We start from the raw sequence: 21,509 nt of genomic DNA on the forward strand, positions 1-21,509 counted from the left end.
GGGCAGCTATTAAGAATGCGAATGCGGTGCGATGACTGTCACGAGCTTGGAGGAGGAGCTATGAGGGCTGCATGGATGAGCTGGAGTTACCCCACATCGGTGAGATGTACCAAGAAGAGCGCATGCACTTATCTTATCGATCCCACTTGTAATGCCCACCTCCCCGGACTTACACCTGCTTGTGGTTTGTGATGAAGATGTCAGAAGCAGCAAATATTTGGAAGTCATATGTTTTTTTTTTTTATCTGGTCATCGATGTCTATTTCGTGCGCCACAATAGACATGTGAGCGGATTTCACTTGTGGTAAGAAAGCCCCAAATAGAATGCGAACCACCTAGGCATGGAAGTATGTACATATAGCATCGAGAGAGCCTGGATATAACCAGGGTGTAGTTTGGGATTGCTTCATTTACAGTTTATACATGCATCACAGCCAGATAGTGTATAAGAGACAGAATAACTCGCCTTCTTGTGCCAGTTTAGGTATGCTGCCTGCTATTTCTTTCTATACGCCGCCGGTTGAGGATGACGACTAACACGATGACTAGCCGAGAACGGCCAGAAGCCTTGAAATGGACAGCTTTCCCGGCGGAGATTCGTCACATGATCTTGGAGATAATCGTGAATCAGAAACACCCCGGATGGGCTTCTCTTGCGTCTGTATGCAGAGAATGGCAGTACGTCTTAGAGAAGGCCAATTTCCGCAAGGTGAAGCTGGGTGTGCCTTGTCTGAATGATTTCGAGCGCATCGCTACGCCTCAGAAGAGAGAGATCATCCAGCATATCTGTTTCGATATTGAACTACCACGATACAAGCCCAAATGTTGTTCACGACGACGTTCGCCTCCAGAAATCGTTGACTACTTTGTTACTCGCGGAATACATGCACTCTTCTCCATCCTCCATACCTGGGCGCCAGGGAATGCCTTGGCCTTGGAGCTCAATGTATATTCCCCGAGCGACTGTGAACATTGGTTCAAGAATATCCATTTGTCTTCCGATGACACTGAGCAAGATGAAGACGCACTACCAGATGCTGGGAGTCGGTTTCATGACCCAAAGCATGGCTGGGTGCATGGCCAACAAATCAAACCTCCCCCATCAACAGCCATGGAACAACTCTTCCAACCCATCAAGTTATGCTACAAGCTTGCTCCTAGGTATCCTCGAGTCAAGGCAGTCACCTCCTTTATTATTCGCCGGCAGCTTCGGAGGTGTCTTACTCCAGTGAGCGTGGGCCGCTTGCTCAGGGCCTTCAGCCGTTTAGAGCAGATAACGTATGAGCCATGGGTAGCATATGGTGGCGATGTGGCAAGATACATCGATGAACAACGTAGGTACACCGCACCTGTATTAGAGGTTGCAACTTCATGCTTGTCCCGTCGCATACGAATCACTGACATTGACTGATAGATACATCTGTGTTATTCAAAAGATACCTTCCAGACAGTGTCAACAAACTCATAGTATTCAGGGACTCACATGAATTCTATGGTTCATTACCAAACTTCGTCCAGTCCTGGTCTTCCAGTCAGCCATTACCTCCTATCGAAAAACTTGAGGCCGTGTTAGCATCTAAAAGTCTTCGCCTACAACACCTTGCTATCTCCCTCATAGTTCATGCCGAAGAACTGTCTCAACACTGTCAGGCAGCATGGCGCTGGAAACACCTGGAATCGCTGGCGCTCACATCGCAGCTTCTACAGAACGACTGGGACACACACAACGAGCTCGAGACTTTGCTGTGCCGAGCCGGTGTCCTTGCACGGAAGATGCCCAAGCTACACACGCTTGTGCTTTGGAATGGCGGAAAAGGGCATGCCTGTGCCTTCATATACCGCGTTGACAGAGGCAGTGCTTCGATCACTTGGCGTGGAACGTGGCACTTCAACTTAAGCCCCCGTGTGGTCAAGTCATGGCAACTTGCTGCCTCGAGGCTGCCTCGTTCTCATTGCTCTGAACTCGACGTGAAGCATGATGATATTCCAGGGGTCAGAACATCTCATGGAGATGCAATCTATCGTCTAAAACTGCCCTGCCAAGTCATCGATCCTGCATCGCTGTGGCAAATACGAAGGGAGGCAAACACTTAGGCGCAGTACAATAGAAACCTGCAGACCTAACAAGGCATTGGTACCCAAACTAGACGGTAGAAAACATTTTGTAGCTCGAGCCCAAGGTACAGTCTACACAAATTAGATCATTCATACTTCACATGATATATTTTCCGATTATGGGCCGGCAAAAGTCGTCTCAGATTTGGATGAATAGGAACAGAACAAAGTTGAGTTACCAACCAATTAGATACATATGTTTGAGAAACCTGGCGTGTATAACCTGTTTGTCACGATTCGGTCGTTACACTAAGCAACACAGAATTACATCGTTGACTAATAAAAAACTAGCTTATCTCAAGTGAATATTTGGGAAGTCAAAGTGACATCCATTAAAAGGGGAATATCTCGGTTCGTTCAACGCATTGTGCTCGGGATGCCACACCGGATCTCGGTGTACAATGAATCAGGCGCACCTATCACTGTTCTTCCACCGGAATCCTACTCTCATCTCGTCATGTGAGCTGACTTGACAGACACAATTAGCTCGTAAGCATATCCATAAACCATCTCTGGGTGGAGAAGCAAGTCGGATTAAACCAGGTTCGTTCTTTTCTCCCTCGTCGTACGCTCAGCTCCCGGGCCAAGGTCATATGATAGACAGATACTGCTGATCTCAAGGCAACGCTCATTATACTCGGAGAATATCTTTAAAAGACGTGTTGGGGGTATACGAAACCAACAAGGCTTTAACGACGGCCGCTTCGGGCAACGCTGCCCTGCATCGACTCGAGCTCGTTCTCGAGTTGCTTGATCTGAGCGTGCGTTTGCTCGAGGTCCTTGTTCAAGCGATCGCGCTCCGCGATGAGCTTCTGCTCCCACTGTCGGAAACGCTGTTCCTCGACCTTCACCTGTTCAGTGAAGCGCTTGCGCAGGGCCTCCTCCTCCTCCTTGTACTTGGGGTTGTCGAGCTTGCGGGGGCGGGCCTCGCCAAACTTGCGCGTCTCCATTTGTTGCGCACGGTAAGCTTCGTAGTGAAGTTCCTCAGTGGTGTGGATGAGGTCTAGCATGTGAGTGCGGATCAGGATCGACCGAAGCTTCTTGAAATCACAGTGATCCTCGTTCTCAACCTCGGCAACACCCCACGAGTACTGTCGGCCCTTCACGATACGAGCATCGCTGGTCTTGACATCCTTCTCTGAACCGATGACGGCGAAGGGCATGGCAGTCATCAGGCTACGGGCATGCTGAGCAGCCGCCTCGTCATCTTCCTCGATCGGTGGCTGGTAGATCTTGATGCTCTGGGCCTCGATAACAGCTCGGATCTGACAGACGGGTTAGTAACTGTTGCGGAACAAGTAGGTACGGGGAAGCCTTATTCACCTTCGCCTTGAACTTTGCAAGGTCAGCCGGGCTCAGGGTATCAGCCTTGGCAATGACGGGAATCAGGTTGACTCTGGAGCAAAGTCGCTTCATAACCTCGATATCCAGAGGCTTCAAGGTGTGGCCAGTAGGTCGAATGAAGTACAGGCAAGCGTGAACACGCAGGTCGATCTTGTCCTGTCGGCGCGGCTGCTGCTCCTGAAGCATGTACGACTCGTGCTGGTCGTCCAGGAACTCGATAATGGGCATCCACGAGTCTCGGTTGTTGACGTAGTCACCGAAACCGGGGGTGTCGATAACGGTCAAGCGAACTGTAGGCAAAACATTAGAGACGCGGCCGAAATGTTTGGATCGCTGGATCATATCGTACCCTTGAAGAACTTCTCCTCCAACTCAGCCTTCGTGATCTCAATCTCGACGGTCTTGTCGACCTGCTTCTGGTGACGGCGTTTGTGATCGGCGTAGTTCTTAATGGTTGTCGAGAACAGGGTGTTGATGAACGTCGTCTTTCCCAGGCCGGACTCACCAGCAACCTAGCGATAACACACATTGTTAGACACCTGGACAGGGCAAGAGTGGTACGCATGCTCGTTTGTTCGCGCGCTCAACGTACCATGATGGTGAAAGCAGCACCGCGCTTGGCGACAATCTTGTGCCTCTGGTTAGGCAGATGGGCAATGCCCACGGGGCTGGCGGTTTCGGGGACTTGGGAAGCCATGGCGATGGTGGTTTGGAAAGGTGTGTATGGTGGTGTATGGTATCGCGACACCCGTGTTTGTGGTGTTGGAACGGGAACAGTCGAAGTGAATTGATTCAGGAGAGAAGACCGCAGCTGGGTAGCCAGAAAGAGCGGGTCTACCTTCGTGTAATTAAAATGGCCAGACGAATGGGGGAGCTTGTTTATGATTTGATGGCGGGGGGAAAGGTCGGTTATGGTCAAATAGCAAGCCGTTGTTGTCGTCCGAGGGAGGGTATCGAGCAGACTTTCAAGGTCAACAGGTAGACTGAGGGAGAACTGGAAGGAAAAGTGTCTTGGGTTCAATTCAATATTATCTTAAGGTGTCCTGATCCAAATGCTAATGCCCCAAAATCCAACTCAACCTCCCCTTGGCTCTCTGTCAATTAATCAAAGCAGTTTTGGCTGGGCCGGGGAACATTGCTTGGGCCCGTGCCAAAGACCCCTTTCCTTTCCACTGGCTTGACCGCCTATCAGAGACGTTATGGCAAGTGCGCTATGCCAATAAGAGCCATGGTGCGAGTCGGGGCAGCAGCGTAACGGAGCGCATGGCGCATGGAGCATGGAGAGTGCCTTACTGAGGACCAACATCCCATGCTTCTTATTGAAGACCTAGCCAGACCACCGCATTCCGCTCTCGACTATCGGTTTAATGCTATTGATTAGGTAGGTACATATATAGTCCATCGAATTTTCGACTCTTCCGCTGTCGTTTGCACTACAGAGGGCATCAATCAGCAAGTACACAGTCCGTGCATTTGCCTTGAGATCCAAATGATCGTGGACCATTCTGGTATTGGGATGAATCCCATGCTACCAGATCAGATACGGATGTTAATGCTTCCAAACTCAATTGACCCTTCAACCGGCGCAAATGAGTACCCGCGCCGAAGATCCATCAAATTGATTGATTTGCCCATGCATCTGGAAGGTGCAGAAGGTAGGTGCCTTCAATGGTGCTAATAAAGTAGAGCCAATTTTTGGAAGTGCCAGACCAGGCACAAAAATAAGTGGCGCCTCGAAAAGGCACACTGCCGGTAGCGTTTCGTTTCGTTCCGCTCACTCGCTCAGAAGTTCGACAAGGATGATATCCAGGTACCTTATCGTATGTACCTACAGCAGCTAAAGCTCTATCGTCCCTTATCGCCCGATAAGAAACAAAAAGTTCAATTGCCCATGACATTTTCGACGCCGAGAGCGACGCTTCTCATGATAATCACACAAGAGCCGAGCGAGTCGCGACAATGAAGACTGATTTCAAGGTAGGCTCTCCGTGCTGTCCTGCTCGCATATCACACACAGTATACTGACATCATCGTTCCAGTTTTCCAACCTCCTGGGCACCGTCTACAGCCAGGGCAATCTTCTTTTCTCTCCAGATGGCACATGCCTTTTCTCGCCCGTAGGAAACAGAGTCAGTGTTTTCGATCTGGTCAAGTAAGCGACCCGCCGCATCCTCGCTCCTTTCTACCGCAATACGCTAACGGCGCGCCCAGTAACAAATCATATACCCTCCCATTCTCCCATCGCAAAAACATTGCCCGCATCGGCCTCACACCGCGGGGTAACCTACTCCTATCCGTTGACGATGAAGGCCACGCCATCCTGACCAACGTGCCCCGGCGCGTTTCACTCTACCACTTCTCGTTCCGGGCGCAAGTTACGGCGCTGTCATTTTCACCCTCCGGCCGCCATTTCGCAGTAGGATTAGGCCGCAAGATCGAAGTATGGCAAGTTCCTTCAACCCCCGACGCGAATGCGGACGGTATGATGGAATTCGCCCCCTTCGTGCGCCACCACACACACACCGGTCACCACGATGACGTCCGCTACATAGAATGGTCAAAAGACTCCCGTTTCTTCTTGACTGCGTCAAAGGATCTGACTGCGCGTATATGGAGCTTGAACCCTGAAGACGGCTTCGAACCAACTGTTCTGTCGGGGCACAAGCAGTCTGTCATCGGCGCATGGTTTTCCAAGGACCAGGAAACAATCTATACAGTCAGCAAGGACGGCGCAGTCTTTGACTGGCAGTATGCGCGGAACCCGAATGCGCCACCGCCTGAAGATTCCGACGACGAAATGGAGGACGAGGACGCTGGAATGCGCTGGAGGGTTGTGAAGAAGCACTATTTCATGCAAGGAAGCGCGAGCGTAAGATGCGCCTCCTTCCATGCAGAATCCAACCTCCTGGTCGCAGGCTTTTCCAACGGTCTTTTCGGCCTCTACGAGCTGCCCGATTTCAACACCATTCACACACTGAGCATATCGCAGAACGATATAGACTTTGTCACAATCAACCAGAGCGGCGAATGGTTAGCTTTCGGCGCCTCTAAATTGGGACAATTACTTGTGTGGGAGTGGCAGTCGGAGTCCTACATCTTGAAACAGCAAGGCCATTTCGACTCTATGAACTCGCTGGTATATTCACCCGACGGCCAGCGAATCATCACCACGGCAGACGACGGCAAGATCAAAGTCTGGGATGTCGAATCAGGCTTTTGTATTGTCACATTTACAGAGCACTCGAGTGGTGTCACGGCTTGCGAGTTCGCCAAGAAAGGTAACGTCCTTTTCACATCAAGTCTGGACGGTTCAATACGAGCTTGGGATTTGGTGAGATACCGGAATTTCAGAACCTTCACGGCGCCGAGTCGACTATCGTTCTCTTGCATGGCTGTAGACCCGAGCGGTGAAGTCGTGGCGGCAGGTTCTCTGGACTCTTTCGATATTCACATTTGGTCCGTACAAACCGGACAGCTCCTTGACCAGCTTTCCGGGCACGAGGGCCCTGTATCTTCTTTAGCGTTTGCACCAAGCGGAGATCTTTTGGTCAGCGGCAGCTGGGACCGCACAGCGAGAATATGGTCCATTTTCAACCGCACGCAGACTAGCGAGCCTCTGCAGTTGCAGGCTGACGTTTTGGACATCGCCATTCGCCCAGACTCTGCACAGCTTGCGATATCTACGCTGGACGGTCAGCTCACCTTCTGGTCCGTATCGGAAGCTGAGCAGTTATCGGGTCTGGATGGCCGCCGTGATGTTTCGGGAGGTCGCAAGCTTGCAGATCGCAGGACTGCTGCCAATGTGTCTGGCACCAAGAGCTTTGCCACGATCCGCTATAGTACTGATGGCAGCTGTTTAATAGCTGCCGGTAACAGCAAGTACATCTGCCTGTACTCGGTGAGCACCATGGTGCTGTTGAAGAAGTTTACCGTCAGTGTCAACCTGTCACTGTCTGGGACGCAGGAGTTCCTGAACAGCAAGCTGCTCACCGAAGCCGGGCCAGAGGGCCTGATGGATGACGAAGACGACGCCTCGGACCGTGAGGCACGCAAGGACAATTCTTTACCGGGTTCCAAGCGAGGCGATCCCTCGTCTCGGAAAGTCATACCAGAGGTGAGAGTCACAAGCGTGGGCTTCTCGCCAGCTGGTAATGCTTTCTGTGCCGCTTCGACCGAAGGACTCCTGGTCTACAGCCTTGATAATGATGTCCAGTTCGACCCCTTCGATCTCAACATGGAAATCACACCTGCCTCGACCTTGGCCGTGCTGGAGACAGACAAGGATTACCTAAAAGCCCTTGTAATGGCATTCCGTCTCAACGAGGCTGGATTGATCAAGCGAGTTTTCGAGGCGACGCCTCACCCTGACATCCCCCTGGTTGTGGAGCAATTCCCAACAGTCTACGTGTCGAGGTTGCTGCGTTTTGTTGCAACCCAGACGGAAGAGTCGCCACACATGGAGTTCTGTCTACTTTGGATCAAGGCCTTGATGGATAAGCATGGCAAGTGGCTTGCAGCTAACCGAAGTAAAATCGATGTCGAGCTTCGTGTGGTCGCCAGGGCCATTACCAGAATGCGAGATGAGATTCGCCGGCTGGCAGACGAGAATGTGTACATGGTGGACTATCTGCTTGGCCAGGCTGAAAGTAAAAAGGAGAGTGCCAGCGCTACACATACGATCGAGGATGGCGAGGATACCCCGATGAAGCTATTGACGACAGGCGAAAGCAAGACGCTGGCTGATGTTCTCCAGCAGGAGGAGGAAGTAGTTTCAGAAGACGAGTGGATTGGCCTAGACTGAGCCAGCTCTGCTTGCAAACTCGTCACGTTGAAAAGGAAATGAAATTAATACCATCACTGCTCCCAGAAGGAGCCGCCTAAGAATATTGTTAAAAGAGTTCTAACTACTACGCTGCGCTTCGAGACATTTAGCGCACTCGCATCAGTGATGATGATGCCCTCATCGTATTGCGCCATTCGTGTATGGGCAATGACATTGGAAGGACGGGGAACCTCGGTATTTTTTTTTTTTTTTGGAGCTTGGGTGCTTGCTTTCGCCATAAGATTTTATGTATGCTATCTATCAACGCTATGATATCAAACTGTATCACCAAAGGAGACATGTAAAGCACCTCCCAACTTCATTATCGAAGCCCGCCTTCTTTACTGAACCTGTAACACCTTGGACTTCGAAGCTTTCTGTTGGACCATGGCTTCTACCCACTTATCGGTTTCCTCGACCGCCTTCAGGGGGTGCTTCTTACGCTTGAGCAGGTACCCCTGAATCTCGGCGGGCGAAAACTTAAACTCGGGGATCTTGGCCGCAAACTTCTCGGCGAAATCCGGGAGCTCCTCGACCGAGATGTCCATGTCGCCAGAGTTCATCGCGCTCTGCGTCTCCGGCGCGACGGCGTGGTCGGCGCCGCGTTTGTCCTCGACGGGGTCCTTGCCGTTAGGTACCGTCGCGGTCCCGTTCGGTTTCGCCGCCCCGTTCGAAACGGCGGCTTGCTGGCGCCGGCCCTGGTCGGCCTCGTACATGCGGATGAAGAGCTCCCTGGCCTGCTCGCGGGTGGCGTTGGTGAAGCCGACCTGCAGGTCCACGCGGCCGGGACGGATCAGGGCCTCGTCCAAGGACTCGGGCACGTTGGTCGTCATGATGAGCACGCGGCCCTCGTGGCTCGCCACGCCGTCGATGGCGTTCAGCAGCCCCGAGAGCGAGATGCCCTTCTTGTCGTCGCTGCTCGACTCCTTCTTCAGGGCCTTGGCCAGGTCGCTGACCTTCCAGTCGTTGGACGAGGCCTCTTTGTCCTTGCTCTCCTTGTCGCCGCCGCCGCCGCCGTCGGCCTTCTTCTCCGCCTCGGCCTTTTTGAGTTCGTCAGCAGGTCTTCTCAGGCCTGCAGTGTCTATGTCCTCGAGGAGAACGACGCAGCGTCGAGGCAGGGAGCTGAACAGCGCACCCAGGTCCTCCTCCGTGAGCGTGGGCTCCAGCAACGAGATGATGTAGATGTCCAGTCCAAAGACACCTGCCAGTGCAAAGGACAGCGACGTTTTGCCAGTGCCGGGCGGACCGTGGAACAGATAGCCACGACGGAGCGGGATGCCTCTGTTTGCGTACCAACGGGGAGTGGCAGGATGCAGGTACTCGTTGATATCAGCCAATACTTGCATTTTCTGGTGCTTGTCAAGAACCACCGTCCTCATGTCACGGATGGGACGGTCGGCGACCTGTTGCCAACAATGGCGGCCTCCATACCGGCGAAGGTTCATGGGACTAGGTCGTTTGACTATAGTTCGGGCATGGTGGTTGTTATAGTAAGACTCTTTGACGTGTTTTAGTAGAGACTTGATAGGTTCGGGGTCTCTACCCAGGCAGGAGATAACCAAGTCTTCCCTGTCTTTGAAGGTGCTGAAGCCAGACGTTGCACCGTCATCGAAGACGGATTCTTGTTTGCGGTGTAAGCGAAAGTATGTGCCTCCCCACCAGAAGCTGTGCACGCCCACGGCCGGGACGAAACGAGGGGGCGCCTTGGCTTCTTGGTTGGAAAAGTTGAGGTAGACGCCCGACTTATCCCGCGACACGTTCGAGTCGTCCTCGTCCTCCCAGGCGGTCTTGCTCACCGTCTCCGCCGTCAGCGACCTCGAGGTCGTCATCTTGGGCTGGGCCGCGAGCCAGCGCATGAGATGCATGTACATGTCGTCGTTGCTGCTTATGTGGATAGTGCACATCAGGTATTCCGACGTAATGGCAAAGGCGGTGGTGTAAATCTGCCGGGCCACCTTGTTGAGCGCCCAGACGGCGCCAAAGGCCGTGAGGATGAAGGTCGGGTCTATCCCGAGCCAGGTGCCCACGATGCCGTACATGGGCAGCAGGCTCCGCAGCCCCAGCATGGGCAAGAGACTTTCGAGCTGGAAGTGCTGGGTACTTGATGATGCATTCTCAGCGGCGCCGGCAGCGGCAGTGGCTGTCGCATTAGCCGCCATGGTGGGCAGAACACCACGGAAAAGGGACTGTATGTCCATCACGTCACTTTGTAAGTAATTAATCGTATGTGCGGGCTCCGACAACGATCAAATCAATTGAGCCTGCAAAACGATGCCCTCAAGTTCTAGATCTTGGGAATCTACTTGGTTGCTACGTTGAAAATGATATAGCTCAAGTGTGACAGAGGGCAGAACAGATTGATATAGCCGGCTGTTATAGTTCCTTATAGCGAACGCCGCCACCTAAAGAGAAGCCGCAAGGCAACAACGGCCCATGAGCTCTCACGGGTATCGATGGGTCGCGACAATGCCTCCCACATAGTTAGTTACCGTTAGCGTCTAGTGCGTAAGACTCATAACAAATGATTAGAATAGTCGAGCAGCCCTTACGCCTTGCGTGGCGAAAGACGCATACATAGTGCGGAATTGCAAGTGCGGGTTGTGACGAATGACGGGTGCAAGTCCCAGCCGAGTCATAGTAAGGCTGGTACATTGCTTGGTCAATCAATACTGCCTTCACGTTGGATGGATGCGGCGGCATGCACCTGCCTGCTCGTCCACAGCAAGAACTTGCAGGCAGCCACTGCATGCGGCATGGTTTATGTTTGGATTACCCGGCAGGCTCGTTGCCTAGAGTGCCTAGAGTACCTCCGCCTGAGGACCGAGTTGAATTTGATAACTTCTGGCACAGATCGTCCTCATATACAACGGGCAGGTACGCAGCTCTCACACATCGAAGTTATGCTTTCCCATCAATGACTGGTATGTTGACTGATGCCTTGATGATGATTCTGAAGGTGTAAAAGTAGGTAGGTATGGGAACCGACTCAAAGTGGATACTTGATGGTTGACCAGCTATAGTAGTGGTATATATGTAGGTGACTCAACCTGTCGTGGCAAGGCAACGATTATATGTAGGTAAGTAAGCTGACTCGCGTCATCCCTACCGACATGCGGCAAATGCACCGATTCCGATATGTTATTGGCCATGCCTAATTTAACCATCTGACCCGAAAAGCCAACCTCGGTATATATCGGATGGCATTCATGAGCTACTGGTTGGTTGATTCCATCATCACACCTGATATAATGTGGGTGGTTGATGTTGGGCGTGTATTGATAGATGTTCGACAAAAAGTCTTAGTGAAGGTACCGAGGAGACTACCGTCAATGTAGAAAAGCGCCCAGATGCGCTTCGAGGCCTCCTAGCTCAACTGTTCAAGCAAGTATGGGTGCCAGAGTCTGCACGATCCAAATCATAGCGCGATCTCTTATATTCAACTTTATACTAGTTTTCTGGTAAAACGATGAGCGTTTATAACACGTCAACCATCTGAACGGTTGAACGGTGCACCGACACTTTTGATATAATATCAACATGTTGAACCCTGCACTGAAACCTTTTACCAGCTTTCTTCCCATACGCCAACGCTTTTCTCCGATCATCAAACCGACAGATAACTCCGGCATGCAAAAAATCATGAGAATGCCCCATAGGGTTCTTCAAATCCGCCCCCTTGAACACACCTATTGACTCTCGGCGTTAGTATTTATTCTCGTTGAAGTAAACAGCCCTGGATGTCCCTGAAGGGTATAATGGAGATATCTCGAATAAACGGTCATCACTTCCCTCATGAGGCGCTTGGATAACGAAGAATAAACACTGAAACAGGACAGGAAGGAATAAATACCGAAAGTGGCTTACATAGGGGTCGAGGGCGAGGATCCTTGTCCGGGCGCGCAAACCCAGGAGGTATGCGCTGTAGAAAAACCTCAAAGTCCATCAACAGATAATTCATCATCGCCTATTCCTCCTAGACCGAATGAGGAGAAGAAGGGGAACATGCTGTAACGACACAGGCGCAAGCCATCTCGCATTTCGGGTCGGTGGAGATGACGCTCATGGCCGCGCTGCAGTACGCGTCGTACCAGGCGCAGCCGTGGCAGTAGAGGTCGATGTGGCAGCTCGCTCCCGGGTACCGCCGGGTGTTGATGAAGAAGGCGCGCCCCAGCCGCGGGGCCAGGGGCGAGGCGGTGGTGGTACGCAACGGCGACGACGGCGGCCCTCCTTGATCCCGACCCTGGCCTTGCCCTTGCCCTTGGCCCTGACTTTGGCCTTCAGTTGGATAATGGTCCTGGTCGCCATGGCCCGATGGAACCTGGCCCTGGTTCTGGGTTTGGTAGGTCCCCGCGCCGCCGCCGCCGCTGCTGGGCCACCACCACCGGCTTCCCCACCCCGGTCTCCGAGAGCCCAGTTGTCGTCGGTCCCCCGCGGCGGTTCCGCGAAGACGGGCCCAGCGACAGTGAGTAAGGCGAAGACGAGGGTCCAGAGTAAGCTGCCGAGGCAAAATGGGCCCGTCGCCGCTGGCGCCGCGGTCATCGTCACCATCGGCTTTGCGATAGAAGTTCGCGAAGCTGACTGTCTCTTGCAGAGGTGCTAGCCAAAGTACGGTCTACTTGGATAAGAGATGTCGTTGTTGCAATAATTCGCGACGGCGAAGGGTTCAATTCAGGCTCGCAATTGCAACTGCTGCAAACCCTTATCACTTTTTGGGTAGCAACACAAAAGAAAGTGTACTGGGATGTGTGTCGGAACTGCGGGAAGATTTTTGACGGGGAGGCTTACCGACAGTGAGATTTATGTCACACCTGTCAGCATAGCAGCATTGCCTCACTAATTAATATGTCATGTAGGCAGGCAGCCAAGCAAACAGTAGTAGGTTGGGAGGCGTTTGGTCAAGTCGACGCCTTTGGGTGCCTTGTAAGATTTAACCTGACTCGAGAAGAGAGGCTGGTCATTAGCGCTTCACCAATAGGACGCAGCGGAAAAAGGGGTAGTAGACCGTTACGACTCTGGGAAGAAACAATTGAGGGGAAACAAAAAGGACCTCAGCTTTGGCTTCAGCTTCGGAACTGGGGGAGATGCACCCCGTTATATGTAAAGTACTTATTGTGTAATGGTGGTTGATTGATTGATGTTGAACAGCATGAGGCTGCTTACCTAGGCGCTTTTCTGACTGCGCCCATTGCAACCCTCACGCCTCTTTTTTTTTTTTTTTGTCCCCCAGAGGCAGCAAGCAAGCCTATCGTGGCAGTGCCGGCCGGTCGACCCCTGACCATGCTCACCACTACCTGAAAAAATAAGGGCCCAATGGGTATCCAATCATGCCTGCTGCTACTATATCTATGTTTATATTTGTTACAGAAGTAAAGTTTACAAACATGCGTTTCGTAATTCGAATCTAAGTGCTCTAGAATAGATAATACGGTTTATTCCGTCAGAATACCTATTGTCATACTCGAATGTGGCCCCCTCGTCATTATAGAGGGAAAATGAATATGGCCGTTGATTATTTGGGTAAGGAATATTATTCAAGACCTGTTATTTAAATGTTCTTCTATCTGCCAGCACAACTCAAACTGCCGTAGGCAACTTCCCCTACGTCTAATCGGCCTCGAATGTAGGCCCCTTCTCGTCGATCTTGACCACCATGTCGTGCTGCACCCTCAGCAGTTGACTCGAGCTCAAGGCCCGCGCGACCGTCGTCTCGTTCCTCTCCACCACCATCCGCCGCAGCGCCCTGGTGAGGAAGCCCGCCACCAGGTCGACGCTCCACGTATCCGGGATCATGGCCAGGACCTCGTCGATGTCGTACCAGCCGCCGAAGCGCTCCAGCAGCAGGCCCGTCTGCTCCACGCGGTCGCTCACGTCCTTGATGGCCAGGAACTCGCTCAGCAGCGCCCGGAACAGGCGCGCTTGCTGATCCTGCGTCGGCGGGGCGCTCTCGCGTCGCTTGGGCGCTTTGGATTCGGCAGGAACCGAGGTCGCGCCGGGCGAGGTAGGGCCCGCTTGGTATATGCTGTAGATGCTTGACCCGCCCCGGATGCAGTAGGCCACAGCCGTGTCGTAGTCGCCCAGATGGTGGATCAGCAGCCTGAGAGCGTCCTCATGCTTGCGCTCCCGGCCATCCAGGATGATGGTCTCCGGAACGAGCAGGTCTTCCGCGGTCGCACTGAGGTCAGCGATACGAGCCCTAATCGCCGCTGAGTCGTAATCATGAGAACCGCCGAGGAGCTGAAGAAGGCGCAACCGGCTCTGCCAGACTTCATCGTCCGGCGGCGCATTGTCCGTCAGAAACTGGCGGTACGTGGGCTTCAATGGTCGTAGAGCTCGGTATGCCGCATAAGTTGATACAAATACCTCGCGAGCTTCGGCCGAGGACTTCAAGTGCGTGATAACAACGTCCAGATAGTAGTTGATAAGCTCGTTGACATATATGGTATGTCCTTGGCCAAAAACAAGATACTCCAGGTAGTACTTGACGGCATCCGGAGCCTCGGCCCGCAAGATCCCAACCACTTGGTCTGGCTGGAACTTCGGGGCGCGCCCTTTGTCCTCGGCAAATACCTGAACACCGAGCTTGGGGTTGCGGTTCGCAAGCCAGATACCATATTCTTGCACCAGAGCTTGGTTAGTAATCTTTTGCAAGTACTCGCGCACACGCTGCTCGCCGTCTTGAAGCTCTCCTCCGTCGTCTTGCTCGCCCTCAATAGCTCGCCTCCAGGTGCCGAGCACCTCGGCTGCCATCTTACGGCTCTGATACAAGCGGCTCAGCACGAATAGTCGGTGGTAGGATTCGATGAGGGTCTCCGCCCGGTCGAAACAGTCAACGCCAGTATCAACCAGTTCGTACAGCTCCGACCGAACAGTTCGTCCCTTGGGCAGTCCTGGCGGCGAGCTTTTATCGAGCTCAAGCAAGATTGCCAACAAAGCAGCATCAACAGTACGGAACACCTCATTCTCGTCCTGGACGCTACCAAAGCCCTTTTTGCGTCTCCAAGCCGTGAGGAAGCGCTTTAGGAATTGCAATACAAGGGGTGACAGTACGCTCACTCCCAACCGACTTTTATCAAACGAGAAGTTTGAAATGTACTGCTCGGCGGCCGCCTTGACACCCCCAAAGATCCAAATGCCTCTTCTGGTTTCTATAACCTCATTTCTAACACCGGGTATCAAAGACAAAACAACACGCGGGTCCAGAAGACTGTCAATGAGGACCTCTTCGAGAGCTTGCAGCTCCCTTTCGCCAAGCGGACTGCTCTCTGATTGAAGGAAGCTTGTTAAGAGAAGAATGCCTCCTCGTTGCCGTATGTAGTTGAATGTAAGAAACTCGAGTTCTGATTTAGCGTCGCGGCCCCTGAACGAATTGAGCACTGCGTACAAGGCTAGCCGCTTGGAAACAGGGTCGCTGTTGGTATTATAGGCCGCCTCAAGCTGGGACTCCCATTGCAAGATCAGCGGATTGCGCATAGCCCACCATATGTGGTCCCCAGACCAGACAGCTAGCCGGGAGGTTGAGCCAGCCAGTCTTCGTGCGAATTCCTCCTCCTCCGCATTACGAGTATCCTCCCAGCCTTCAGGTAAGAACTCGTCAGGAGAATCGTTGTCTCTGTCAAACAGTTCTCGCTCTTTCGTCACCCGCTCCATAGACAGTGCCGTCCTGGAATCCAAACTACGGATAGACATGGCGGAACCATCGGTGGCGCCTGAAGCAAACGGTGTGAATTTCTGCTGGCGAAGTCTGTCGATGACCTCGGGGAAATGCGACTTGTCTGTGCTGAGTAGTGAGCGGATCCCCAGCGTCTGAGGAACCCGTTCTGCGGCGGCACCAGGTACTGGTGGCTCTAGCCAGTACTTGAGCGGTTCTGACGAGGTTCCGTCCGAGTCCCATCTTTGGATCTCGAGACCGTTGTGTGAGCCATCTTCGAACTCCCTTCCCATGGATGCAAGGACGTAGCCTTCTTCTTCGTCTCCTAGCGATGGCCTCGAAGACGATAAGTCAGGGGGGCCTCCGTCCACAACGATCTCCTTGGGATATCGATCAAACTCGATGGTAGGCCTCGTAGGATCACCATCCAAGTTGACAAACATCCCGATTCCACGCTCGAGTGGACCGGTCCCCGTGACCAGCAGGAATTCCTCGGCGCTGGGCGAGACGATGTGGGGCCTCAAGAAGCCTTGCTGTGGTTTGGATGCGGGCCCCGGTTGCAAGTACTGGGACGACGCTGGCTGTGGCGTCCCTCCCCGACTAGGAAATTGCTCTGTCGGCTGAGGTGAGCCGGCCGGCTCGGGGGGAGAAGCTTGTCGAGATGCGGGATCATCTTGGTCTCCAGATCGCGGGTTAAGCTGGCGAGTGGCGCCACTGATCAAGTTACCTAGGCTTGTGCCCCTACGATGCGTTTGGGAATCATGGCTCTCGGCTTGAGGTCGATTCTGTGCTGAAGAGGTGCTCCGCAAGATCCCGCCGCCACTTTCTACCGCGGATATATCTTGGGCTTGGCCGATGGTATTGCCAGGCTGGGAGTCATCTAATGATGATATTGACATCAATGGGATCTTAAGTTGGCGATCAATCTCCAGAAGCGCATAGTTCCGCGAGTCTGCCACACAAGCAATCGAGTCTCTACGAACAGACAAGGTACTGCCTGGGAAGCCGATCTCCTTGATAACCCGTGGTTCCTCGCCAATTCTGACAACCTGAACCTTCCGGTTCAAAGACAACAGGATAGCTACGCCCCTCGCATCGATATTATCGGCATCGGCGCCATATTCGTTCAGATCTACGCCACCAACCCAATTGCAGTTTCGAACTTTACTGAAGATGGGACTCAATTCCGGGAGGGAGTAGAATGTGACGGTCCAATTACACAGGATGCAGGCCTTGCCCACACGGGGAAGAAGGAGGATCTGCTGCACGCCCGGTTTCGATCCACTGGCAGTGGCTGGAGTCTCAGTATATGTTGGCTGTAACCTCGTGGCGGGAATAAACTGGGAAGTAGTGGTCTTGTCGGCAGGGTCGGGAGAGATCTGGACGAAATGGATGACTTCGGACGCAGATGTGCCGATGTACAAATTGCCGTCTAAGCAGAATACCAGTCAGTACAGCTGTCCTGGTCCGACACGCGACGGGGCTTACGGGAATGGCGAACCTAGATATTCAACACAATTGATCTTGATATCGTCGTCATTGCCGCCATCGGCGGATAGCGGGACATCCTTTAGCAAGGTGCGCAAGACGTAGGGACCGGTCTCGAGATTGGAGGAGGTCGGGTTTCGGGGGTGTTTCTTTGCATCCTGCACGTCGGAAGCCATAGCTCAGCATCAGCGTCAAATTATCATCATAACAGTAGTCGTCGATGGTCCATGGCCCTGGGTGCTTTGGGGCTGGAGAGTAGCAGTGAGTAGGTAGCAGTGACGAACGCAGTTGGTTGGTGGCCTGGCGCAACACAGCTTCCATGTCACAGCCAACCGGGCAAGCTGGGGGGCCACTTAGCAGCCTAACTGCAGGTGATGTGCGCTAAAGATAGCTGTTGCGTTTGGCGGGAGGGCTCCGCAATAAACCGAACTCCCTGCTCCAAGACTTTGGGGGTCCCTGCAGCATGTCATGAAGCGGAAAGCTGAGACGCGCAAGACCGCTGGCTTCTAGGCTCCGAAGCTGGGGGTAGCTCCAACCCATCCATCCATCCATCCGCCAAACCAACGAACACGTACATGACATTGCGACGTCGCGATTCTGCATACCAGAACCCCCCAAACGGCAACCCTTCCAGCCTCCAATTACATCGCGGGTTTCTCTCGCTTTACTCATTACTCTTCCTGTGCCCGCTATACCCGAAGGCATCCGGTGCCGGTTTGCATAGGGCACCCCTGATGGTTCGATAGAAGGCGCACAAGCACAATGGCCGACGTGGCAGAGTTTACAGCTTTGGAGGCCGCTGCAGGCAAACCTGCTGCCGAGAAGCCTGCTGTTGCATCGCATCCTGAGAATACCAACAAGTTCCAGCATGCCATATCGGCTTGGAGAAGTACGTACAAATAAAAATAAATAAAGGCACAGTTAGACAGTGACTAAAGCTGTACAGACGTTGATCTGACTTCACTGGTATCGAACCTGGACAACACCGCCTCGGACATCGTCACCTACCAACGAGACTCTACCATACAACGGAAGGACTTAGCACAGAAGACCAAGGATTTCCGCAAACATGACGATGCCACCAAATTGACCGAAATCAAGGGCTTGCTCAAGGCCTACCAAACCTTCATCGACCTCTTGACCAACCACTCCAAATCTACCAACTCGGCCTTTTTGCAGGTGTACTCGGCCCTGTCGGATGCTCCCGACCCCTATCCTCTGCTGGAAGCCTCGGTAGACTCTATGCTGGTATCCGAGGACACACTACCAAAATTAACCGAAGAGAACCAACATCTACAAAAGAACATCACCAGTCTCACCTCGCAGCTCGAGGAAACCGAATCGAGACTGCAGTCCGAGAGCGCAGCCCGAAAGCAGCTGGAGGGCAACCTAGAAGGCAAGGTCAAAGAGGTCGAGTCCTCGTGGGCTGCGGTCCTGGAGGAGAAGAAGGACAACTGGGAAGCAAAGGAAAAGGCTTTGGAGGAGAAGGTAGAAAACCAAGAGCGGCTCTTGACGGAGATCAAGGCTAGCTATGAAGTCAATCAGCGCCTGAAGGGATCCGAGGACGCCGAATCCGAAGGCAACCGTGGCCATGTGACGAGCGCCGAGCTGGAAATGGTCAATTCGGACCTGGAACGTACAAGCGCAAGGCTAGCTGAAGTCGAGGCGCGCAATGAGCAACTGCGACTTGAGCTTGCCCAGTCCAAGTCGCATGTGCAAACGCAAGGACCTGCACCTGAGGACGACCCTGCTTACATACGTGTGAGATCGGAGAATTCCTCCTTGATTCGCAAGCTTGACTCCGCCCGAGTAGAGAAAGAGGCGTACAAGCGAGACATCGACACCAGGCTCCGGAGTCTTGAGCGGGAGGCAGGCCTGCTAAAAGACGAACGTGACGCCCTGAAAGCCAAGGTGCAAAAGTGGAGCGACTACGAAGACGTCAAGCAAGAACTCGAGGTTCTCAAGAGCATTGAATTTGCGACTGGCGACGACGAAGACATGATCGCTAGTGCCGCAGACTCGAATGGGGCTCCCACGAAAGAGAAAGGAGACACCTTGGAGCAGCTATTGCTAGCTAGGAACAAGAAGCTAAGTGACGAGCTTACTATCTTGCGTGTTTCTCACCAAGACCTGCAGACGAGACTGGAGAACCTACAGGAGGAGATGTCCAGGACGAATGCCGACTTGGAGAGATCGCAGAACCTCAACACTCAGCTCGAGAATGACCTGGCCAATCTCCAGGCCGAGGGACAGAATGCATTCCCGTCTGGAGCTTCCGTAGCGGGCACCTACGCGCGGTATGCGCCATCTATTGCGCCGCCGAGGACAATGAGAGGGGGCAGGACGTCACCTACATCATCCATCATATCTGGGTTCAATCCCAGGGACAGGGACAGTGGCTTTGGCGGTGGTGAGCCCATGGGAGGTGGCTCAGGCATGCTTCCCATGATCACGGCGCAGAGGGATCGCTTCAAGAAGCGCATTACTCAATTGGAAAATGAGCTGTCTGAATCGCACCGCGCGATATCCCAGCTGCGGCAAGAGACGGCTGCTCTGCAGAAGGACAATCTTCAACTCTACGAGAAAACTCGTTATGTATCAACATACAACCGAGGCGGCGCGTCAGCATCCTCTTCGTCTGCCTTCTCCTCCAACCCCAACCCATCGACCATTGCCATTGGCGGCAGTGCCAACCCGGGCATAGCGCTGGACCGGTACAAGAAGGCGTATGAAGCGAACATATCCCCCTTTGCCGCGTTCAGGGGCCGCGAATCGGCGCGGGCCTACAAGCGCATGAGCTGGCCCGAGCGGGTCGTCTATTCCGTGACGCGCATGGTCCTCGCCAGCCGCACGAGTCGGAACCTGTTCGCTGCGTACTGCGTCGCCCTGCACCTGCTGGTCTTCTGCTCGCTTTATTGGCTCGGGACAGCGGACACGGAGCAGCACGCTAGTAACCTGGCGGCGGCCATGGCGGCCGGCGGCGGATCGGTCGGCGCGGGCTCGGGCTCGGGAAGCAGTGGCAGTCGCGCGAAGCATGGCGATTGGCAAGAAGAGGGATTCAGTGGACATTGACGCGGGCGCGGCTAGGCAGGTCGAGATATACTGTATATACATTGTTGAAAGGCTACGGAATGGAACGGATGTATGTATACCAAGGGTGTTTTGAAAAGGAGTTAAGTCTTGTTTAATACCGCAACCGTGTCTAACCAACTCACAAGATATCAAACAACTCGTCTCATGAGAGTTAAGTGCCGATGTGGTTCTATACTGCTTCAAAGTCGAGAGAGCCTTGGGACGATGGACCGTGATCGTTGAGTTTGTCTGCTTTGCCCATGTCGGTTTAGTGGGGTGAAGGTATGTTGGCCTCTCCATGACAGTGAGGAGACGAGACGTTGATGTGTGAGAATGGTTATTACTTTGGACAACGTATTGCCTGCTTTCGATGACGCACTAGTCGCCGGTTCAGACTAAAGAGATATCACAAATGCGTACGACGTCCTTCTTCGTGGCCATAGCGATGGGGACCTGTTGACTTGATGAATCACACCATACGAGCCTGTCGATTCGTTTCCTATCGAGGCGTTGCAATATTTTGCAATGACCAAGGGATACTTGGTTTGGCTGTTAAGGGGGGCTCCTCGATGCTTCCAACTACTGGTTGACCTTGAAGGACGACCAATGTAAACGGGGTCTAAAAACAGCAGACACATCCGCCGTGACGGGTCAGCAGGACAGGACAGAAACAGGAATATGCTGGACCAGGTATGAGATAGACGACAGTCAAGCACCACTGCATACCTTGTATGTATCAGCCAAAGTCAGGCTCTGTTTTCATCACATCACTACATTCCACGAAACGGCGGTATGATGTACGGATCTGTAGTCATCCGCGCCCAAAGATACGCCGCCATCATGTTATCGGCAAACTTTCAACTGACTGATCTATAATAAGCAGACGGCAAGGGGGGTGTGGGCTACTAGTAGCCCCCATCCCCTCACGCCAAATATCTCGCTACCAGATCGGAAGGCCTACATTCCTGGTGGGCCAGGGCATTATTGGAAATAACTACCACACCCACACCGCATCGGCCT

At 53.2% G+C, this 21,509-nt stretch overlaps 7 protein-coding genes across 7 annotated transcripts; 3 read left to right on the forward strand and 4 right to left on the reverse strand.

Annotated features, from left to right (window-relative positions):
- Positions 1 to 541: 541 nt before the first annotated feature.
- PG985_000621 (uncharacterized protein) lies at positions 542 to 2,094 on the forward strand (the record flags this gene model as incomplete). Its single annotated transcript, XM_066820390.1, has 2 exons — positions 542 to 1,334; positions 1,619 to 2,094. 2 exons carry the CDS (start codon positions 542 to 544, stop codon positions 2,092 to 2,094), a joined length of 1,269 nt encoding a protein of 422 aa, XP_066691269.1.
- A 710-nt stretch (positions 2,095 to 2,804) lies between these two features.
- PG985_000622 (cell division control protein 12) lies at positions 2,805 to 4,156 on the reverse strand (the record flags this gene model as incomplete). Its single annotated transcript, XM_066820391.1, has 4 exons — positions 2,805 to 3,380; positions 3,439 to 3,749; positions 3,809 to 3,971; positions 4,052 to 4,156. The coding sequence occupies 4 exons, from the start codon at positions 4,154 to 4,156 to the stop codon at positions 2,805 to 2,807; spliced, it is 1,155 nt and encodes a 384-aa protein (XP_066691270.1).
- A 1,262-nt stretch (positions 4,157 to 5,418) lies between these two features.
- Positions 5,419 to 8,260, forward strand: PG985_000623 (periodic tryptophan protein 2; the record flags this gene model as incomplete). The annotated part of the gene is made up of 3 exons (XM_066820392.1): positions 5,419 to 5,436; positions 5,499 to 5,611; positions 5,671 to 8,260. The coding sequence occupies 3 exons, from the start codon at positions 5,419 to 5,421 to the stop codon at positions 8,258 to 8,260; spliced, it is 2,721 nt and encodes a 906-aa protein (XP_066691271.1).
- Positions 8,261 to 8,622: 362 nt separating this feature from the next.
- Positions 8,623 to 10,440, reverse strand: PG985_000624 (uncharacterized protein; the record flags this gene model as incomplete). The annotated part of the gene is made up of 1 exon (XM_066820393.1): positions 8,623 to 10,440. The coding sequence occupies one exon, from the start codon at positions 10,438 to 10,440 to the stop codon at positions 8,623 to 8,625; it is 1,818 nt and encodes a 605-aa protein (XP_066691272.1).
- Positions 10,441 to 12,340: 1,900 nt separating this feature from the next.
- On the reverse strand, positions 12,341 to 12,820 carry PG985_000625 (uncharacterized protein; the record flags this gene model as incomplete). Its single annotated transcript, XM_066820394.1, has 1 exon — positions 12,341 to 12,820. One exon carries the CDS (start codon positions 12,818 to 12,820, stop codon positions 12,341 to 12,343), a length of 480 nt encoding a protein of 159 aa, XP_066691273.1.
- Positions 12,821 to 13,885: 1,065 nt separating this feature from the next.
- PG985_000626 (uncharacterized protein) lies at positions 13,886 to 17,593 on the reverse strand (the record flags this gene model as incomplete). The annotated part of the gene is made up of 2 exons (XM_066820395.1): positions 13,886 to 17,361; positions 17,431 to 17,593. The coding sequence occupies 2 exons, from the start codon at positions 17,591 to 17,593 to the stop codon at positions 13,886 to 13,888; spliced, it is 3,639 nt and encodes a 1,212-aa protein (XP_066691274.1).
- A 586-nt stretch (positions 17,594 to 18,179) lies between these two features.
- Positions 18,180 to 20,489, forward strand: PG985_000627 (Golgi membrane protein; the record flags this gene model as incomplete). Its single annotated transcript, XM_066820396.1, has 2 exons — positions 18,180 to 18,306; positions 18,364 to 20,489. 2 exons carry the CDS (start codon positions 18,180 to 18,182, stop codon positions 20,487 to 20,489), a joined length of 2,253 nt encoding a protein of 750 aa, XP_066691275.1.
- Between the last annotated feature and the right edge of the window lie 1,020 nt (positions 20,490 to 21,509).

Source organism: Apiospora marii (assembly GCF_038362585.1).
Source record: "Apiospora marii strain CBS 49790 chromosome Unknown utg000001l_segment0_segment0, whole genome shotgun sequence".
Taxonomy (NCBI): Eukaryota; Fungi; Ascomycota; class Sordariomycetes; order Amphisphaeriales; family Apiosporaceae; genus Apiospora; species Apiospora marii.